The following is a 16,194-nucleotide window of genomic DNA, read 5'->3' as shown; positions in this document are numbered from 1 at the left end:
TTACCATTTCCAGTGACATACCAAGGAGCAAGACTCAAAAGCAAACAGTATTCAAGTACAAGATTCCTCGTTTCGGCAGCCATTTACGCCCTAAGGTTGTGTCAAAACAGTTCCTCGGCTTCTCTTTTTTTTTTTTTTTTGTCTACTGCGTGGGTCGCGTCGGTCAAGTAGGAATAATTCAGGGTGGCAGAAATGGCTGCTTAGCTTCCGAGGCACGCGAGATAAAACTACACAACAAGGCAATCACGACAGAGCAAGTTTAAACAGGCAATGGCCTCTCTTTTTCCGCCGTCAAAGCCCATCAGCGATTTCTAAGACGTTCGGAGAAATGTGGAGAGCAGAAATACCTCGCACATATATCATTTCTTTTTGCCTGTCAATATAGAAAGCGCCCTTTCATTTGACGAGAGCAACCACTCTGCACTACTTGTCCCGGAAAAAGCAATAAGAGCCCGCGTTCTCTCCCTCTCTTTCCCTTTTCTTAGCGTGTACGAAGGCTCTACAACGTCAGAGTGGTTCGGTGACGCTGAGGAGTCTTTCCTGATTTCTGTCGTCGCTGCATCTAAAATCCTGGCCCCCTGTTCTTTTTCGATGTGCTCTGTTGGCCCGTGCCCGACAAATGAGGACATGAAAGCGGTGTGACGTGTCGGCTCGAGATTGGGCGGAATCCAATTCGCATCTCCATTTCCTCGAGCGGGAGCGGTTTTAGAAGCAAAAGACTGGCCTGATTTCGCGCTCACTACGCGAGCTATACGCCGAACGAATCAGCACTCTCCTTGATGCGTTCGTGCACTCAAGAGAGCGAGTTTATTGTTTCGTTTTCAATTCATTCGACTTTTGATGCTGAAAAAATTGTTTCTTTTGTTTTTCTATTACACGAGTTCGCAGACGAGAAGATGTACTTGTACTAGTCAACACTGGCTATAGTGCAAGTTATTTCATTCCTATTTTCGTAACAACGAAGTTAATAATAAATTGAAGGGTATTACAAAACAAATACTGATAGAGATTTTGTCATTTTTACCGCTACGGCTGTGCACTTTGGAGCATTTCAAGCAGTTTTTTTTTTTTTTAGATGCGGCGCATCTCTTGCTGCGGCGGCGTCCGTCCGCAGCCCTCCTCCGTTCGCCTATCTCACAGCTGTGTGCAACACTCTCACTCCGGCATTATCATAACGACAGCTGGCGCGCTTGCTTGGCGCGCGCTTCGCTGCGTTAACGCTGCGTTAACAGCTGCTCCGGTGCGCATGTGCGCGCATGCGCGACTCTCCTCCCCGGTTTCCTGTCCTTCAAGCGCTGTGAATATAAAGCGGGTATCGCGCTGGGTTGTGGCCGCTAAAACACGTGTACTCTCTCACTTCGCGTATGCATGTGCATGAAAATGTAAATTTGCCTCCATCGTCCGGTGTATGAGAACATCCGTATGTGATGAAAGGCATCCTACGCGTTCACAATACGTTTCACGCGATGTAGAGAATCAACCCAATGGAAACGCCAATTGAACTCCAGATGCGCCGCATCACACCAGGGTGCCCTCGCGGGGAGATGGAGGCAATTTTTGCTGAACTGATAAGGTTGTTTGATTTAACGTTAACACAGCTGCTACTCCGACAGCAGTTTATTAAGAAACCGGTGTTCACGACGGCGGGAACTGAATAATTGTATGTTACTAACAAGAAGCCCAAAAATTGACACCTCCGTGCAACCTTGTGACCAGAGTGGATGCACCCTGCCAGCGGCATCACACGGGATGGGGGTGTCGGTAGGGAAATACCTTGGAGTGAGTGGCAGAATAGTGTGTTTTGTACGGCTTGTGACTTAAACTTGAACCGCATAGAGCGTTTTCTGCTCGCGAAAACGCGGCGCGTACGCCACAGGCGCGCTGCCGCTGCCGCGGAACCACCCCCACGCTGCGCGCGGCGCGGCTGGCGGCGGCAACAAGGAGGCGACTTCGGCCGCGAAGTGGTGTGGGGAGCTCGAGCGACCGCTGCTAAGCGCTCTCTAAGATACCGCTATATAAAACATCTAAAAATACGGTACTATAAAACATCATCCGCGCCGCTAGTGAAAGCGCCCATGCAATATCTGCCGGGGTGGTAAGCCTAACTATCTCTAGCGGAGCCAACCGGCTGTCTCGAGCGCTTCGAAACTGCCGCCATGAGGCGCGCGCCTCCCCATTGGCGTAAGTCGTGAGGGTCCTCCCACTGCCACGCGCGACGCGCGTCATTTTCTGAGCGAGGCAGAAGCTGCCGCGTGCGCGGAATCGTCCACGCGGGCGTCAAGAAATCGCACGCGCAACGCCAACGCGCCCTAATCGCGTGCAAAAATGTGCCATGCGGTTCACGCTTTATATGCAGAGCCCCCCCCCCCCCCCCCCCTCTCTCTCTCTCTCTCTCTCTCTCTCTCATAGAGAGAGAGAGAGAGAGAGAGAGAGAGAGAGAGAGAGAGAGAGAGAGAGAGAGAGAGAGATACTTTATTGGTCCTTCGGTCGCGGCTTCTCATTTGGGTAGAAATACGCAGACATCAAGCACTAACGTTACGGGAACAGCTATTGAACAGCCATTGAACTACGGGCCTGCTATCATTGTTATTTCGTCTTTCTCTCGGTCGGTTGTGCTCAGAGTTTAACCCTGGGGGAACTGGCCACCTTCTGTGGGACCGGCGGTGTGCTGAAATAAGAGTTTATAACCCGAAATTGTTACTCGGCTAGGCTGGAGAAAGCACGTACCTGGCCGTCGTGCACCGATCGCGCACCTAACCGGATATCGTCCGCAAAGAACTGTCCACAGCTGCTAACCTTTTGCTAACGCGCTCCATGGCAGTCCACGCGTTTGATAGCGCGCGTACATCGCACGTACGGAACAGAAACAAATGAACAGGAAGGAGCACTTCGCGCGCACTGTTTTATATAGTGCAACAAAAGAAAAGGGAAAAACAGGAAGTAACATTCGGCGCGCGGTCAGTTGCCATTGGCTTACGATGCATAGGCACGAGTATAACACAAAAACGCTAGCGTGAGTCGGAAATTTTCCGCGCAGTCTTTGTTTGCCCTCAGCTTCTGAGGCAGTGTAGCAGCACCATTAATAGTGATTCTTGATAAAGTAGCTGCAGTGAGTTTGATGCCGAGGCTCTATGTTACAGTCAACTAAGGCAGGAGGTTCGGCTACAAACCTAGCCAAGATTAACGCGTTCGCGAAATAACACGGTGAAAGATCCTGCAATCTTTTGCATCGTACTTTCAGTAAACATATCGTACGCGATAGTATTTCTTGGTACAGCTGAGCAAGCCCGGCAGCTGAGCAATCCCGCTAAAGGCAATTCATTTTTATCAGGTTCCGATCGCTTTGGTACGGAGGCAGCGGCTCAAAAAGATATCACGAAAATAACTGGTTCTCACCGCAAGTATTGACCAGGGACGGCTGCCATACCCAACTTTGCCATTTGTTGGGCCTGTAAGCTCACGCAAACGTGGTGCTCCAGTTATGGTAAAAACGCCGCAGCCGCTGAAAAGGTTGCCGTAGATTAGTGCCTCCTTCGCAGGAAAAACATTATTTTCCCGCAAGGATGACCGCGCTTTCACGCGCATAATTGTCCTCTTGTGATGTTTATACAAATTCGAGACTTCCCTGTGAACTTTTGCACGTGCAAAGACGAGCTTCACGTCAAAAGACAGCTTCTCGGAATAAACCGAAAGTCAACAAAGTTTCCGCATGCTTAAATGAACGACAATGTTCGAAAATGAAGAATGGTAGTTGAACAGGCGCACATGGTAGCAGTGTAGTTTACTGGTGTACGTTGACGTTGCAAAGCGAAGAAACAGTTCTAGATTTAACTTTGAATTCTCATTGCTGGCCGGTATTATAGGTAGCGATCGGTACAATCGGTATTCATTGGTACGACCGCTATATTTTATGCGAACAGTAGCAGACCGTGCACGGCGAGCGAAGCGAGGCTGGCGAGTTTTAAGATTAAACTTTGCCCCACCTGACAGAGCTCGCCTTCACTACATGGTACTGTTTTGGCAAGCTTGCTCCCATTGTCGTCGGCTGCGATTGGCAGGTCGCTATCTATAGAGTGTTACGAATCGGCCAACGCCGCCGTATTTTCCCGCATCAGCCACCACGTGCGCCACAGCTGTCAGGCGCCAGCGTGTCGGTTAATCATACATTCACGCCTCGACATGCCCGGCTCAGACGCTTCGCTATCGGCGCGATCAGGATCAACATTCGATAGCGCGCCCAGGCACGTTTCAAGGACACTCTTTCCCCTCTCTCGGACTCCACGTGCGCCGAGGCTACCGATGACTCATGAACTGTGTAAAGAGCGTTGTGTGTGTCTGTGACGTTCGTGGCGTGTTGCTACTTGTGGGCGTTTGACCGTTGCAGCTTTTGGGTATAAAATAGAAGCCGCCCAAGCGCTGAATTTCATTCCTGTCTGAGCAGCGAATCCATGCGGTCGCTCCGCTCGAGTCCTGTATTGTAACCTCACCCGTCGGGGCATTGTTTTTTTGGCTTCGGCTCACCTCTCGCTATGAAGCAAACAGTTACGTTAGCCTACTGCTTCTGGACTTCTTCACGGCTGCAACAGCGGCTGGCCGCTCGCATCATACACGCTACCACTCGTATGTCGGAGGCCACGGAGCTCGGATCGGGTGCCCCCGCCCGGTCCTAACAACTGGTGTCAGCGCTGGGATGACACGGTCGCAACAAGAGTCACTCGTGCATGGACCAAGCACGGAGTAAAGTTCGAAAGGGAAATTGGGTAGCCTAACGCAAGAAATTGAAGATTTGGTTTCACTCATACAGAATAATGGCGTGACTAGAATGCATTCACGAGGTACGGTGGCCACAACACGACTGTTGCATGTCAATGCCACCATTATTTGAAATGTACACAAAGTATAACGGAATTATTTATTAGCTCAGTTTTATATCTGCTCGTCCAACGCCTTTTTTGCGCCAAACTGCAGGCACACGTATGCTTTTTCTCTATGTTGTCCAATGTTTTTCGTGTCGCCGACTGTGTCACACAGGTGCGCCATTTACATTTTCCAAACGCTTTCTACGCCTCAAGCAACACTTAAGTGAACGATTTTGTCGGATTCCCGACCACAATTTCACGTTCCTCCTCCCTTTACTATATTTGCCTTCCCCACATTTTATCTGACATATTTTTGCGTACCATTTCGTATTGTCCTTTTCATTTTCACCTTTTATTGTATAATTTTTTATATTTTTATTTTCGCTTTTTTACTGTACATTTTTCAAGACTTTTTTTTTGTTTGTTTTTCAATCCCTCAGCCATCGTTCCAACGGACATGCTCCGGAATTATAACATTTGTTAGCTAGCTCATATGAAAAACAGTCCAAGGAGAGCCCGTAGCGGTTACCTGGCAGTGGACCCAAGCGCCCGTGGTGTTGAGGTAGACCACCCTGCTCGGCGGCTCCTGGACGAAAGCGGGCCCCGTCTGGTCTCCGTTGAGCGGCTCGCGACGCTCCTTGTGGTGGTGCGGCTGCTCCGCAGCACTCCGGTGTCCTGCGTCGCGGCCCACCCCCACCGACGGCGGTGACGCCGGCGGAGCGAGCCGCGGCCGAGGGTGATGCGAGCGCCCGCCGCCGCTCTCCTGCAGGGACCAGCCGGTATCGCCTGTAAAGAGCGCGGATTCAGGGAGTTAGTGGCACGTAGACCACGTTGTTCAAGATTTTGGTGCGCGTGGAGCCGCCACGTCAATAGGATTTCCCTATTTCCCTCTTGGTCTCGTAGCCGGATTTATTATGGCGCAAGCCTTAATTGCCCCACTCTGCTAAAAACCGTCGTTGCAGTTGTTATTGGGTATAAATGGCCGCCGTTGTAAAGAGAAAATGAAGAAGACATTGTAGTTGGTGCGGCATTTGAGCAGTGGTCTTCCCGGTTGGAACCCAGTCCGTTGCCAACAAGCTACCTCCGCACATTGGCAGCGGTGAAGGAACAGATAGAATTATAGTGCGCACCGCGTGACACGTGCACGCGACGGCACACAAGTAGAACAGGGGCATCGCAGCCACATAAAACTCTGATTTCGGGGGATTTGGGGCATGAGTTACCAGTGTGCTTGTTGAATTATTTCGATCCATAAGGCGAAGAAACGAAAGCCAAGAAAGAGACGCAAATACCACGTAGCAGTTAACATTTCGGTAAGCGTCACCAAGCTTTCCCCTTAAAAGCACGTAAGTTAGGTGCTACGAGGAATTTTGCTTCATGCTGTTATTCCCGAGGCGTCCTGCTCCAAACTGAGATAGCTTCCGATAAATACACACACACACACACGAAAGAGTCAAGATTCTTAGGTTCTCGCAAGGTATGTTTCCCCACAACGATGCAATAACAAAGATTAAGCGATTACTATACAACGTGAACTCTTGTGGCTGTCTTCTTTGTTAAACATGTTTCCTCTCTCTGCTTTTTCTACAGGGCATCAACGTAGGGTGAGGAACGCAGGAAAGAACAAAGTACAACAGCAAAAAACGCATCAGCCGCCTCACTGCGCTGGACAAGCCATTGTGTGCTTGTGTGCGCGGGAAACAATCAAGCTTTACTTAGGAAAAAAAAACATTTCAGGTTGTATTGTCCCCAGCTTGAACGCGTGACGAGAACTTTGAATGAAAAACGTTTGTTCGCTCGCCCGAGCGCCCGAGCGTTTTACTTCTTCACAGCGCTACCTGTGAAGAAGTAAAACAAATAACTAGGACTGGTGGGAACTTTCCGCACCGAAAAGCCGCCTTCTCTTATTTCCTACGCCCCGGAGACCTCTAAAACAACCTCGCTAATTTCTCAGAACTGGTTCCGCATGAAATAAAGATAGCGTACAGAATAAACGTGTGTTTTGTACCCTCTTTCCAAACCTTAAGTTTGAGAGAGCTGAGTACGCATCCTGAACAACTTCCTTTTAATTTGGTTACCTCAACTCTTTGCCTTGAAACACGAGTAATAACGAGCCGAGTGACAAGGCCGGAATTATTGATCGTCCAAACGCTATAATATTAGAGACGTCATTGCTTCCAAAAGAAGCGTCGGAGATAGACGCATTTCTAATTTTACCACCCTTAGCACCTGAACTCGAAGCTCGGTTGCAGCTGTTAGTATCCAATACTTGAAGCCTTGCATGGGTACCTATTAATTTTATGTCCACGTTAAGTGTCTTCGTGCCGCATAGGGAACGCAGTGCGGCCTCTCCCCATTTTACTCCACAGCCCAGAAGAGTGGACTCAAATGACCCAGCCCATCATAAAGACTAGCATCACGCTTGAGCCAGCCCTTCATTACAGACGTTAAATTCCTTATACAAGAACGCCATTACTTCTTAAAGGGTCCATGAATAGAAAATACCAGCTTGCTTTATTCAAAATATTTGGTGTTATTATTACCCTAAGCGCTTGCTCGGCAGCAAACGCTATTTAACAGAAAACTCAGCAAACCGGCTTCAAACGATGCCGGTTTGATGCCGGTTTGAAGTGCCAACTCTAATGTCACTTATATTCGCGTTACGTGCGCGAACGCGACGTCCGGCGAGAAACACTGATGCGCAATACAAAACGGGCAGGGTTGCCTGTCATCAAGCACAGCACACGCACGACACAAGTCCTAACCTTCAGCTCGGCTTCACGGCATACGAACGGGTTTCTTTCTCACCTTTCGCTAACAGCCCCCCAAAAGACTTGTTGTTGCGATTCGTCCTGGTGTTCTTGGCGTCCCTTTCGCAGCACCATAATGTCAGAGAGAGCACACGCGAGAAATATCCTCTCTACATGAGACACGCGTGTCGGCCTCGCCGTGCGGCAGCGGCAGCAGCGGGTACCGTTTTCGCGCATGCGGCCACCAGTCGCGCCAATTAGAGCGGAGAAAGAAACAAAAAATGAGGGGAGGAATGTTTCCCCTTTAGGAGCGCAATAACCAAACCGAAACTACAAAAAGTACCAACGGCCTGTATTGCGACCCCAAGTATGAACATGTAGCGTGGTCGTATATTCGTGTTCTTGGTGAGCTAATCTATCGATCTAGAGCAACTTGTATTTCTACTTCAATGTCCCTGTAAGGCATACGGCTACACCAAACCACACGCATTCTTTCGAGTCTCGCTACGTGCTCCTCCACAGTTTCGGGGTTGCGCACGTTTCAGTCGGCTTACCGCTTCTGTTGTACGCCACGTCAGTCCTTTCTCACCGCCCTCCACTTCGAAATCAGTTTTGAGTGACTGCTTCATAGACTGAGTGCTGATGTGAATGAGTGTCTACTGCCACCCCTCCGTGCGCAGCGGCCAGTTCGGTGAGAGCACAGGCTTTCCCGGATTCAGCTCCTTGCGCGGGCCAGCACAGACTTTTCGTGCATGCGCGGCAAGATTAACACAATGCGCGGCAGCCAATCGGGTGCGAACCATGAGTGCCCATGCGTTCTCCGGCCCCTTCTAATAAGGTTTGAAAATGCGTATCGCTCACAGAGGAATGAAAAGGTGCTGCCGCTACTCCGTCCTCGCGTGACGCGGGTTTATACCGCCTTCTGACGCTACGATTCCCGAAGGTCGTGGCAGAGGTAGCCGAATAATTTCGCGCATTAAAAAAAGCGTCCGTTTTTTTTAAATCAGGAGGGAAAAAATGCGGGTATGTCACCGAGTACAGCGGACCCCGCTCGCCGCGCCCAGCTAGATGGGCGAGCTTGTTTGCGCAGCAGTGGAATGAGCTAGCTTCGCGCAGCGCTCGCCCCGCTGGGACGGATTTCACGGACCCTTCCTCACAGCCCCATCATTTCTATAACCTGCCGGCGCGGCTGAATCCTCTCCCGGCCTTTCTACTAACGACTCTCGCGTTTTTCGCTATTGTTTTCTAAAGAACGCACCACACCGTTGAGACGGCAGCCGGAGCTACGTTGGAGCGGCTCCCCGGCTTTTTTCTTTCCCTCACTGCCGCTCTTCTCAACTGCAGAGAAAACGGCGTTTCTTCTCCCTCGCCCACTGCTGGCTGCATCTTCCTCAGCCTCTTTCCAATTCCACGCTGTTCTATATGTGCGCAAGCAAACTAACAGGCCGGCGGATATCGTGACAAGCAGTCTCGGCGAACTCGCTTCGGTGCACCGCGCGCACTCCCGGGCCATTCTAACTAGAGCTTTGCGTGCGTCGAAAAAGCGGCGCGAGGAAGGCCCAGATTCGGAGGCAGAGCAGGCACTGGCGCTGTTTGTGATGCCAGGCCGGGAGGCAGACCTCGGCGCGGCTTTAAGGTGATGACAAGCACGTCGTCGCGTAGCAACGGTGTCGTCTGTTCGGCGACGCGCAGCGCGAAAGTGAAGTACAACGACCCCTGAACTTCAAAGGAACAAAGGAGAGCGCGGAAGCGGAGATTCTGCGTCCGTGCATTCGACGGATCATCCAGTGGCTTCCATGGTTCAACGAGGGTTGAAGGGCTTACACGTACATAACAAACCATGTACAGTACGTAGCTGCGCAACAGTGGTTATGGGTTTACGTATGCAGTGATTTTGTAGGCATATCTTATTTTAATTTATCGAGACATTCAGCCATGTCAGGATGACCTCGTTAAGAAGTTCATGACTAATTACATTCTCCTAAGAATCGACAAGAAAAAAAAGTGAAATAAGCACACCTCTAGTTCACTATGGAAAAAAATAAAAATATTAGCACAGGTAACAGCTTCCCTCGTGCATAAGAAAACACACACGAGCCCCTTCATTAATTTTCCTATTACGTAAGGGGAGCTTGGCTGGTCAGTTAAGGCCGTCTTAGGGGAAGCCCTGTTAGTGAGAACAGTAGTTCAAAACGGCGACGCGTTCTAACGTACCTACGTGTGTATGGACAGATATTTTTAACAGCAGAGCTGTTCAAGTTGTGCTTGATCCGGTGGTGTTCGCAAAAGAAATTACAAGAAAAAAAATTCCCGCGCCTTCCCGCGAGGGGAACACGAGTAAATGCAGAGCATTGGGGCCTTAGTACTGGTTGAAGGCAGTGTTGCTTCCATCGCTTACCGTTGTCAGATGGTGGAGGGTTTGGCACATGAGTGCCGCACCCCAGGGCTACAGAACCCAGCCAACCATCATCACTCAACTACTACGCCACTTCGCGCCTGAAGTGGGGAGCACAGGCGCCGAGTTCGCGAAGCCGGTTGTCGCGGGTACTAGCGCGCGCTAACGCGGTCCACTTTGGGAGAGATGGGAAAGCCTGCGGACGCAAATATCCGGGCCTGCCAGTCATGGAGAACTTGCAGCGGCAGGTTCGGAAATCCATGTGAGGTGCAAAAAAGTCAGGTCTCCGATGAAGGGAGAGGAGCCGCCAGCTCTGCTGTTTCTCCAGCCTTGCACCAGTAGTGCAAGCTGCGCCATTTTTTTTTATTCGAGTGGTATAGAGAGAGCTCCAATGAAACTAAGATTTCTTCATTTTTAGCTTCCTTGACCTGAGCCTGTTTCCAGGATAGATAACACGTAACGCGGCAATTTCGGTTGTCACTCCTTCGTGCTTTTCCTGCCCTGGCAGTGTTCGTGACATTTCACAGAGCCTCGGCTCATCGTTGCTTCGTGTGTGAAGCCTCGGCGAAAGTGGCCAGGAACACAAAGTGGCAAAGAGGCTGGAGAGAGGATATATAGGTGAGATAAATTAAGTTCGTCAAACCAAAGCTGTCCCATAATCGGAAACGCATGCCAGCGCAGGCCTTGCCATAGCAATAGAAATGGCCGACCGAGTTTTATTTACAACGAAGCTGTTTATGACTACAGGGCCCCTCCCGTGGATTTTTCGTGCCCGTCAAAAAATCGGAGATAGCGGAAAGCCTTGCAAAGCCAACTTTGTCGCGAATGCTCAGCAGACAGAGGCTGTGCCTGTCGTTTTATTAAAACTTTCCAAAAATGATGATGATTGGGCGCTCTACCATTACTCCTAGCTTCATTAACTTGTCTTAATTAGTTCTCAGCGAAGTTGTACGCGTTACAGAATTCCGGCCTGCTGTCAATACACGAACATCGAAAGGAGGAGTATCGTTACAGAAAAAGGCTGTCACCGGTTTTATGCAAACTTTCCCAACGAAAAGTTACATGACAATTGACCACTAAGACGACTCTATTATTCCGCTGAGTTTCATTCACTTGTCGTAATTAGTTTACAGCGAAGTTGCAGAAGTTACAGCATGCTAGTCTGTTATAAATACTTGTCTTCTGTACACTTGGGGCAGACAACCCCATGTTTGACTGCTCCGGTAAGACTCCAGTCCATCCAAGTTTCATTAAACAATCACAAAGCTTCAGTGACTACAATTACCAATGATGAAACAAATAAGTATGTGTACATTCTCTAACTATGCATGTCTGTGATGTGCATTTTATACAGCCCCGCTGGTCGAAAGCCTTCACGATGTGGAATGGCTTTTAATTTTTTTCACCCCTTTATTTGTGTAGCGAGTACCCCGGGATTCGGTTCACATGTCGTTGTCAGCAAGGGTCATCTTCTCTGGTCGCAGCCTGCTTCTTATTGACAAACATGTACCGTCGGTCTAGGGAATTTAGCGTGATGGATCGACCAGTGTAAGCGAAAAAAGCTCGGACAGAGTAGGCAGAGACACGGAAATGCTTGGGCCGCTCATCCATCTATGTACTTGCCACTCCCGCTGGCCGATCCATCGTGTTTCAAATCATTCGCCCTAATTGCCGGAGAGAGCGCTTCACGGCAAATGTGAGGTGAAATGGCGACCGACGCTTCAAAGAAGGGTCGAAAGTTTATTGCCTCTTTCCGCAACAAACACTACTATTGCAAACTAAGGACAATGGTTTATTGCTTTCATGATGAAAATCCCGAAAATTATGCTACGACGCTAACTTTCAACTTTGTCGCATATCGCCACGTTGGCCAGGCCATTAGAGGCCTGGTTTACGGTTGCCACGGTACTGTAGTTTGACCGTGAGAAATCCCGCTGTTTCTCGCTGGCTTTCGGTGAACAGCCCCACAACTTCCAGATATCCATATGATAACGGCTGTTCATATTCTGGCCAAATCCTGGGGTGTCTAACGGTAATTCGCATAGTTTTACGCTGCACCATACCAGATAGAAATATGTGGCTGCAGTCGTGTACCTTTGTGGGACAGTGGAAATGTTCTGTCCTGACTTGGCTTGTCTTGCAACGTGTCTTCTTATGGCTCGGTATTGACATTTCTTGTAGTGCACCCCCCCTGCGAGAGTTTACTATAGCAGTATGATGTCCTCAACGCGATGCTTACGCGCGAAAGGCTCACTATATGCTTGTGGAGCGATATGCTGCTGAGAGAACATCTGTCCAGTGGAATACCAGAAAAACTACAATCAAGCTTACATGGGCCGTCTGTAAAAATTTGGTTTGTGTCTGAGTATAGCCGGCTAATGTGGCCGAGTGTCAACTGTAACAAGCTGCTTTGAAGCATATTCCTTTTAGAGCCAATTCCCGGGATGGTGCGTCTAATTTGCAACGGCGAAAGGGTCCAGGGTGGGAAATAAGACGGCACTGAATTTGTTTTGGTGCCTGGGAGGGAATGAAAAGATGTAATGACTTCAATGTTCGACCAAAGCTTGAGTTGCCATTTTCTATCATGCGCGTTGTTGTATGGGTTTTGGCGTGCATCCGATGTCGCAGATGTATCCGCACGGTTTCTTGGAGCCTAGTCACGTCCAAGGGCAGAAACCCAGCTTCAGCGACAGTACCCAAGCACGACGATCCTCTGGGAAGTCCGAGGCAGATACGGAGGCAATTGTTTCTTGCCGCATCTAGCTGTTTTCTGCTTGTGGGAGCGGGCAACGTCGTCAATGTCAGCTGAGCTTCACGCCATCAAGGAAGCCACCCGGTAAATTCCCCGCCAACCGCCGGGCAATGGACCATCTTCACCGATTCGGAGGCAGCCCTCCAGAGTCTACTGCGCAGCGACTGCTTGAGTATTCACGAGCACGCCTCTCGTGAAATAACTTACTTGCGCCACCTAGCCAAAGACACTGGGCACCAAGTAACATTCCAGTGTCTTCCAGGCCACTGTGGTGTTCCAGGGAACCAAAAGGCAAATGAAGCAGCTCGCAGGGGCCTTCAAATGCATAATAGGAGGAAGGTCTTCTTCACCAAGCGTGATGCATGGTCTCTTCCAGAGCACCATTATGCCTTCTTGCACTACGTAGACACCGAGCTCAGGATTAAGCTGCCAGAACGACTTCCGCGCCAACTAGAAACTTTATACCACCGATTACGACTCAATGCAGCGCTCACAAAAACATACCTGTTTCGACTCGGTGCAACCTCGAATCCGTACTGTGATAACTGCGGATCGCCGGAAACCGTGGAACACCTACTGTTAGAGTGCCCCGCTAACATAGTCGCAAGGTGCCGTTTGGAGCCGGAGATCGAGCACCTACGCCCAGGGCCAATCAGCTTAAAAGTAGTCCTTGGTCCATGACCCTCCCCTTCAGCTCAACGCAAAGCACTAGTGGCTTTTGAATACCTGAACGAGATCGGTGTCACTGAACTGATTGGACATACAACGGAGATTTTGATGTTCACTGAACTGTTCCCACAAACTCCACGATGTGTGCTTTTTTTTCTTACTTCATTTCTCCTCGTTCTTCCACCCTGTTATCTATAGGGCCTTTTCTGCCCTCCCCTACCCATTCCCCCGTTGAGTAGCATATGTCAGTGTATAGAGATTCTGACAAACCTCTCGGCTTTCGTCTTTAATAAAGAGCTCTCTCTCTCTCTCTCTCTCTCTCTCTCTCTCTCTCTCTCTCTCTCTCTCTCTCTCTCTCTCTCTCTCTCTCTCTCTCTCTCTCTCTTTCTCTCTCTCTCTCTCTCTCTCTCTCTCTCTCTCCGCTGCTGTCTCAAGGTTCGTAAAGCCCGGCGGTGGGGCATCGTATTACCTCTAGAATAACGGCAGAAGCCGTCGCTTTGACAAGGATCAATTAAGCAGCAAAGTAACGGACGACAAAAGCAAAAAAAATGTTTTTGTGCGAGTTGCATGACGCATTTAATAATTTCCTACCGGAGAAGTTTCTTTTGTTTAGTTTGTTTTTATATTATAAAACAACCGTAAAAAAATAGGTGCAGTTCCACTCATCGTGAAAGCTGTCCGAAGTGCGGAGCAGTGATTCGCCAGTGTTTGCTTGAGCTTCCTGAACTTTAACCGCAAAATTCGCTTTCCTTCGCTCTTGTTGAGCCTTGACTGCTGCCTGACGAAGCTAGGGATTTTCCTCTCTTTGTTGACGCCTGGATTCTGCTGCGTGTTGTTGCACAAACGAATAGGCCCTCCAGCATCGCTGTCTTTCGCGAGCAAGCACCCACTGTCGCTCGAGCCGTGCCAACTGTTCGGAATCCATGGCGCGAAAGGGCGGCTCTTTGTTCGCAGGGTCAATTCCGAGAAGCTGTGGGGCCCTCGTTGACTAGTTTAGGTATCAGCCTGAGTTCTGTGGTGCCCTCTCTTGTCTAGTTTTGGTATCAGCCTGGGTGCGTGACACCCAACGACTTTGAACGGACGATATCCCGGGCCCCTAAAGTGTTCCGCACTTAAAACTTTATTAAGAGCTGCATCAAGGTTTTTGAAGACACAGGCAACTTGTGAGCTTGTTCGGGAGCCATACAAGGTCAGAATGAAACACTTCAGCAACGCAGGTAGTGGCAGCGTTACCCCTATAGTCAATGTAGCGGCATGCCACGCGTTCAAGTGCGGCTCGCATTGCTCTAGCGCTACGTTTTCCTCTAATGTATCCTAGTATGAAGCTCTCTGGGCACTGGTGAATTTAATTGCAGGCCTGGGGAAAAAATTGTTTCTTTGAGGTAAGTTCCTTTTTTCCCCTAAGCAATACCTTGAAGCCTACATCACATCACGCAGAGATTTTTTTCTCCCACAGGAAATCCAGCAACAGGAAAAAATTTCGATATAACGGAAGACGACCCCGTATGCCTAAAAATAGGCTTGTATCTGCAGTGGCGGTTACTGTGTCTTGGACGCCAACTCCTTTCATGCAATAGCGTGCAGAACCTTGAAATCTCACAGAATAACTGCGGTTTAATTCTGAATTGTGGGGGCCCAAAAATATATTCATCGATGGTACGGGAGGAAGAGTGCGGACAAATTACTCGATGACGTTCTCCGAAGCAGTTCATTGTTTTGTTGTCCAAACGTCGGTACATCGTCCCTTTCCGAACCATGTCACAGTCCACGAAAGGTAACCCCAAATGCTTAAAAAAAAACGAGGAAAGAGGAGAGGGCAAGTGTAAGCATCCCGTCCTTTTTTCAATTTCTGCCCCAGCGCGCGCCCTGTTGTTGACGCCCGCATTTACTATAGCGTGCATTTAAGTAAAGCACTGGAGATTGGTTTTAGCGTTAAGCCGAGAAAACAAAAGCACCGCACACTTCACTGGGCGGGGAAGTACGGCGTCCGCCGAGGCGGCTAGTTTGGAGAGCGGTCGGAGAGAACGGAGCCCGGTCAGCGGCGGCGGGGGAATACGCGACGCACCGCCCACGCGGGCCTTGACGGATGGTCCTTCGGGGGAAACTCGCAGCGCCGTCTCCCGGCAGAGAGAGAAGGAGAGAGGGAGATAGGAGGCCGGCCGGCCACCCGAATTAAAGTGCACTTACCCGCGAAGGACGACGGCCCGGGGTCCGTGGACCCGGAAGAAAAAAGCAACGGGATGCCGAACCTTCTCGGGAGCGATAGGCGAGGCGCAGCGCAGACAACATCCGTACCTCCATCACGAAGGAGAAACCGAGCTGGACGCCGGCGTTCGAGTTCTGCTCGCATGTCTGCGAGTTCTTCCCGCGTGTCTGTTGACGTTTTTTTTTTCCTCTTCCCTTTCCATCTTGTCGTTTTGTTTGTTTGTTTGCCCGTTTGTATGCCTTCCACTGACCGATAGACAGGGATGGGGTTGTCACCGATGACTTGATGAGCTTCAGGCAGGGGAGGGAATGCACACGTCTTTCCCGAGACACCGCCGGATGCGCCACGGCGCCTCCTCGAGTGGCCCCGGGCCAATTTGTGACGCTAACGGGTTTCCCGAACGAGAATCGACGAGCATATCAACTTCTTCGACCGTGAAAGCGAGCCCCCCGCCCGGAAAGTCCCGCCAAGAGAAAAGAAAAGAGCCGGGTTTACTTGTAACAGCTTTTCTTCACATAACTACGGCGGACTACAAAACACGTGATTACTGTGGGTTCTTTCAC

At 50.0% G+C, this 16,194-nt stretch overlaps 1 protein-coding gene across 1 annotated transcript in view; it reads right to left on the bottom strand.

The window, feature by feature from the left end:
* Positions 1-16,194, bottom strand: part of LOC144178740 (cell adhesion molecule Dscam1-like) — a 306,042-nt gene that overhangs the window by 193,556 nt on the left and 96,292 nt on the right. The window contains exon 4 of the mRNA XM_077706821.1: positions 5,389-5,645. Within this exon, the coding sequence (XP_077562947.1) occupies positions 5,389-5,645 (257 nt within the window). The remainder of the gene's footprint in view (positions 1-5,388; positions 5,646-16,194) is intronic.

Source organism: Haemaphysalis longicornis, unplaced genomic scaffold, assembly GCF_048455015.1.
Source record: "Haemaphysalis longicornis isolate Haplotype H1 unplaced genomic scaffold, Haemaphysalis longicornis Haplotype H1 scaffold_4, whole genome shotgun sequence".
Lineage (NCBI taxonomy): Eukaryota > Metazoa > Arthropoda > Arachnida > Ixodida > Ixodidae > Haemaphysalis > Haemaphysalis longicornis.
Note: the sequence above shows the minus strand (reverse complement) of the source record. Positions and strands in the feature narration are given on the sequence as shown.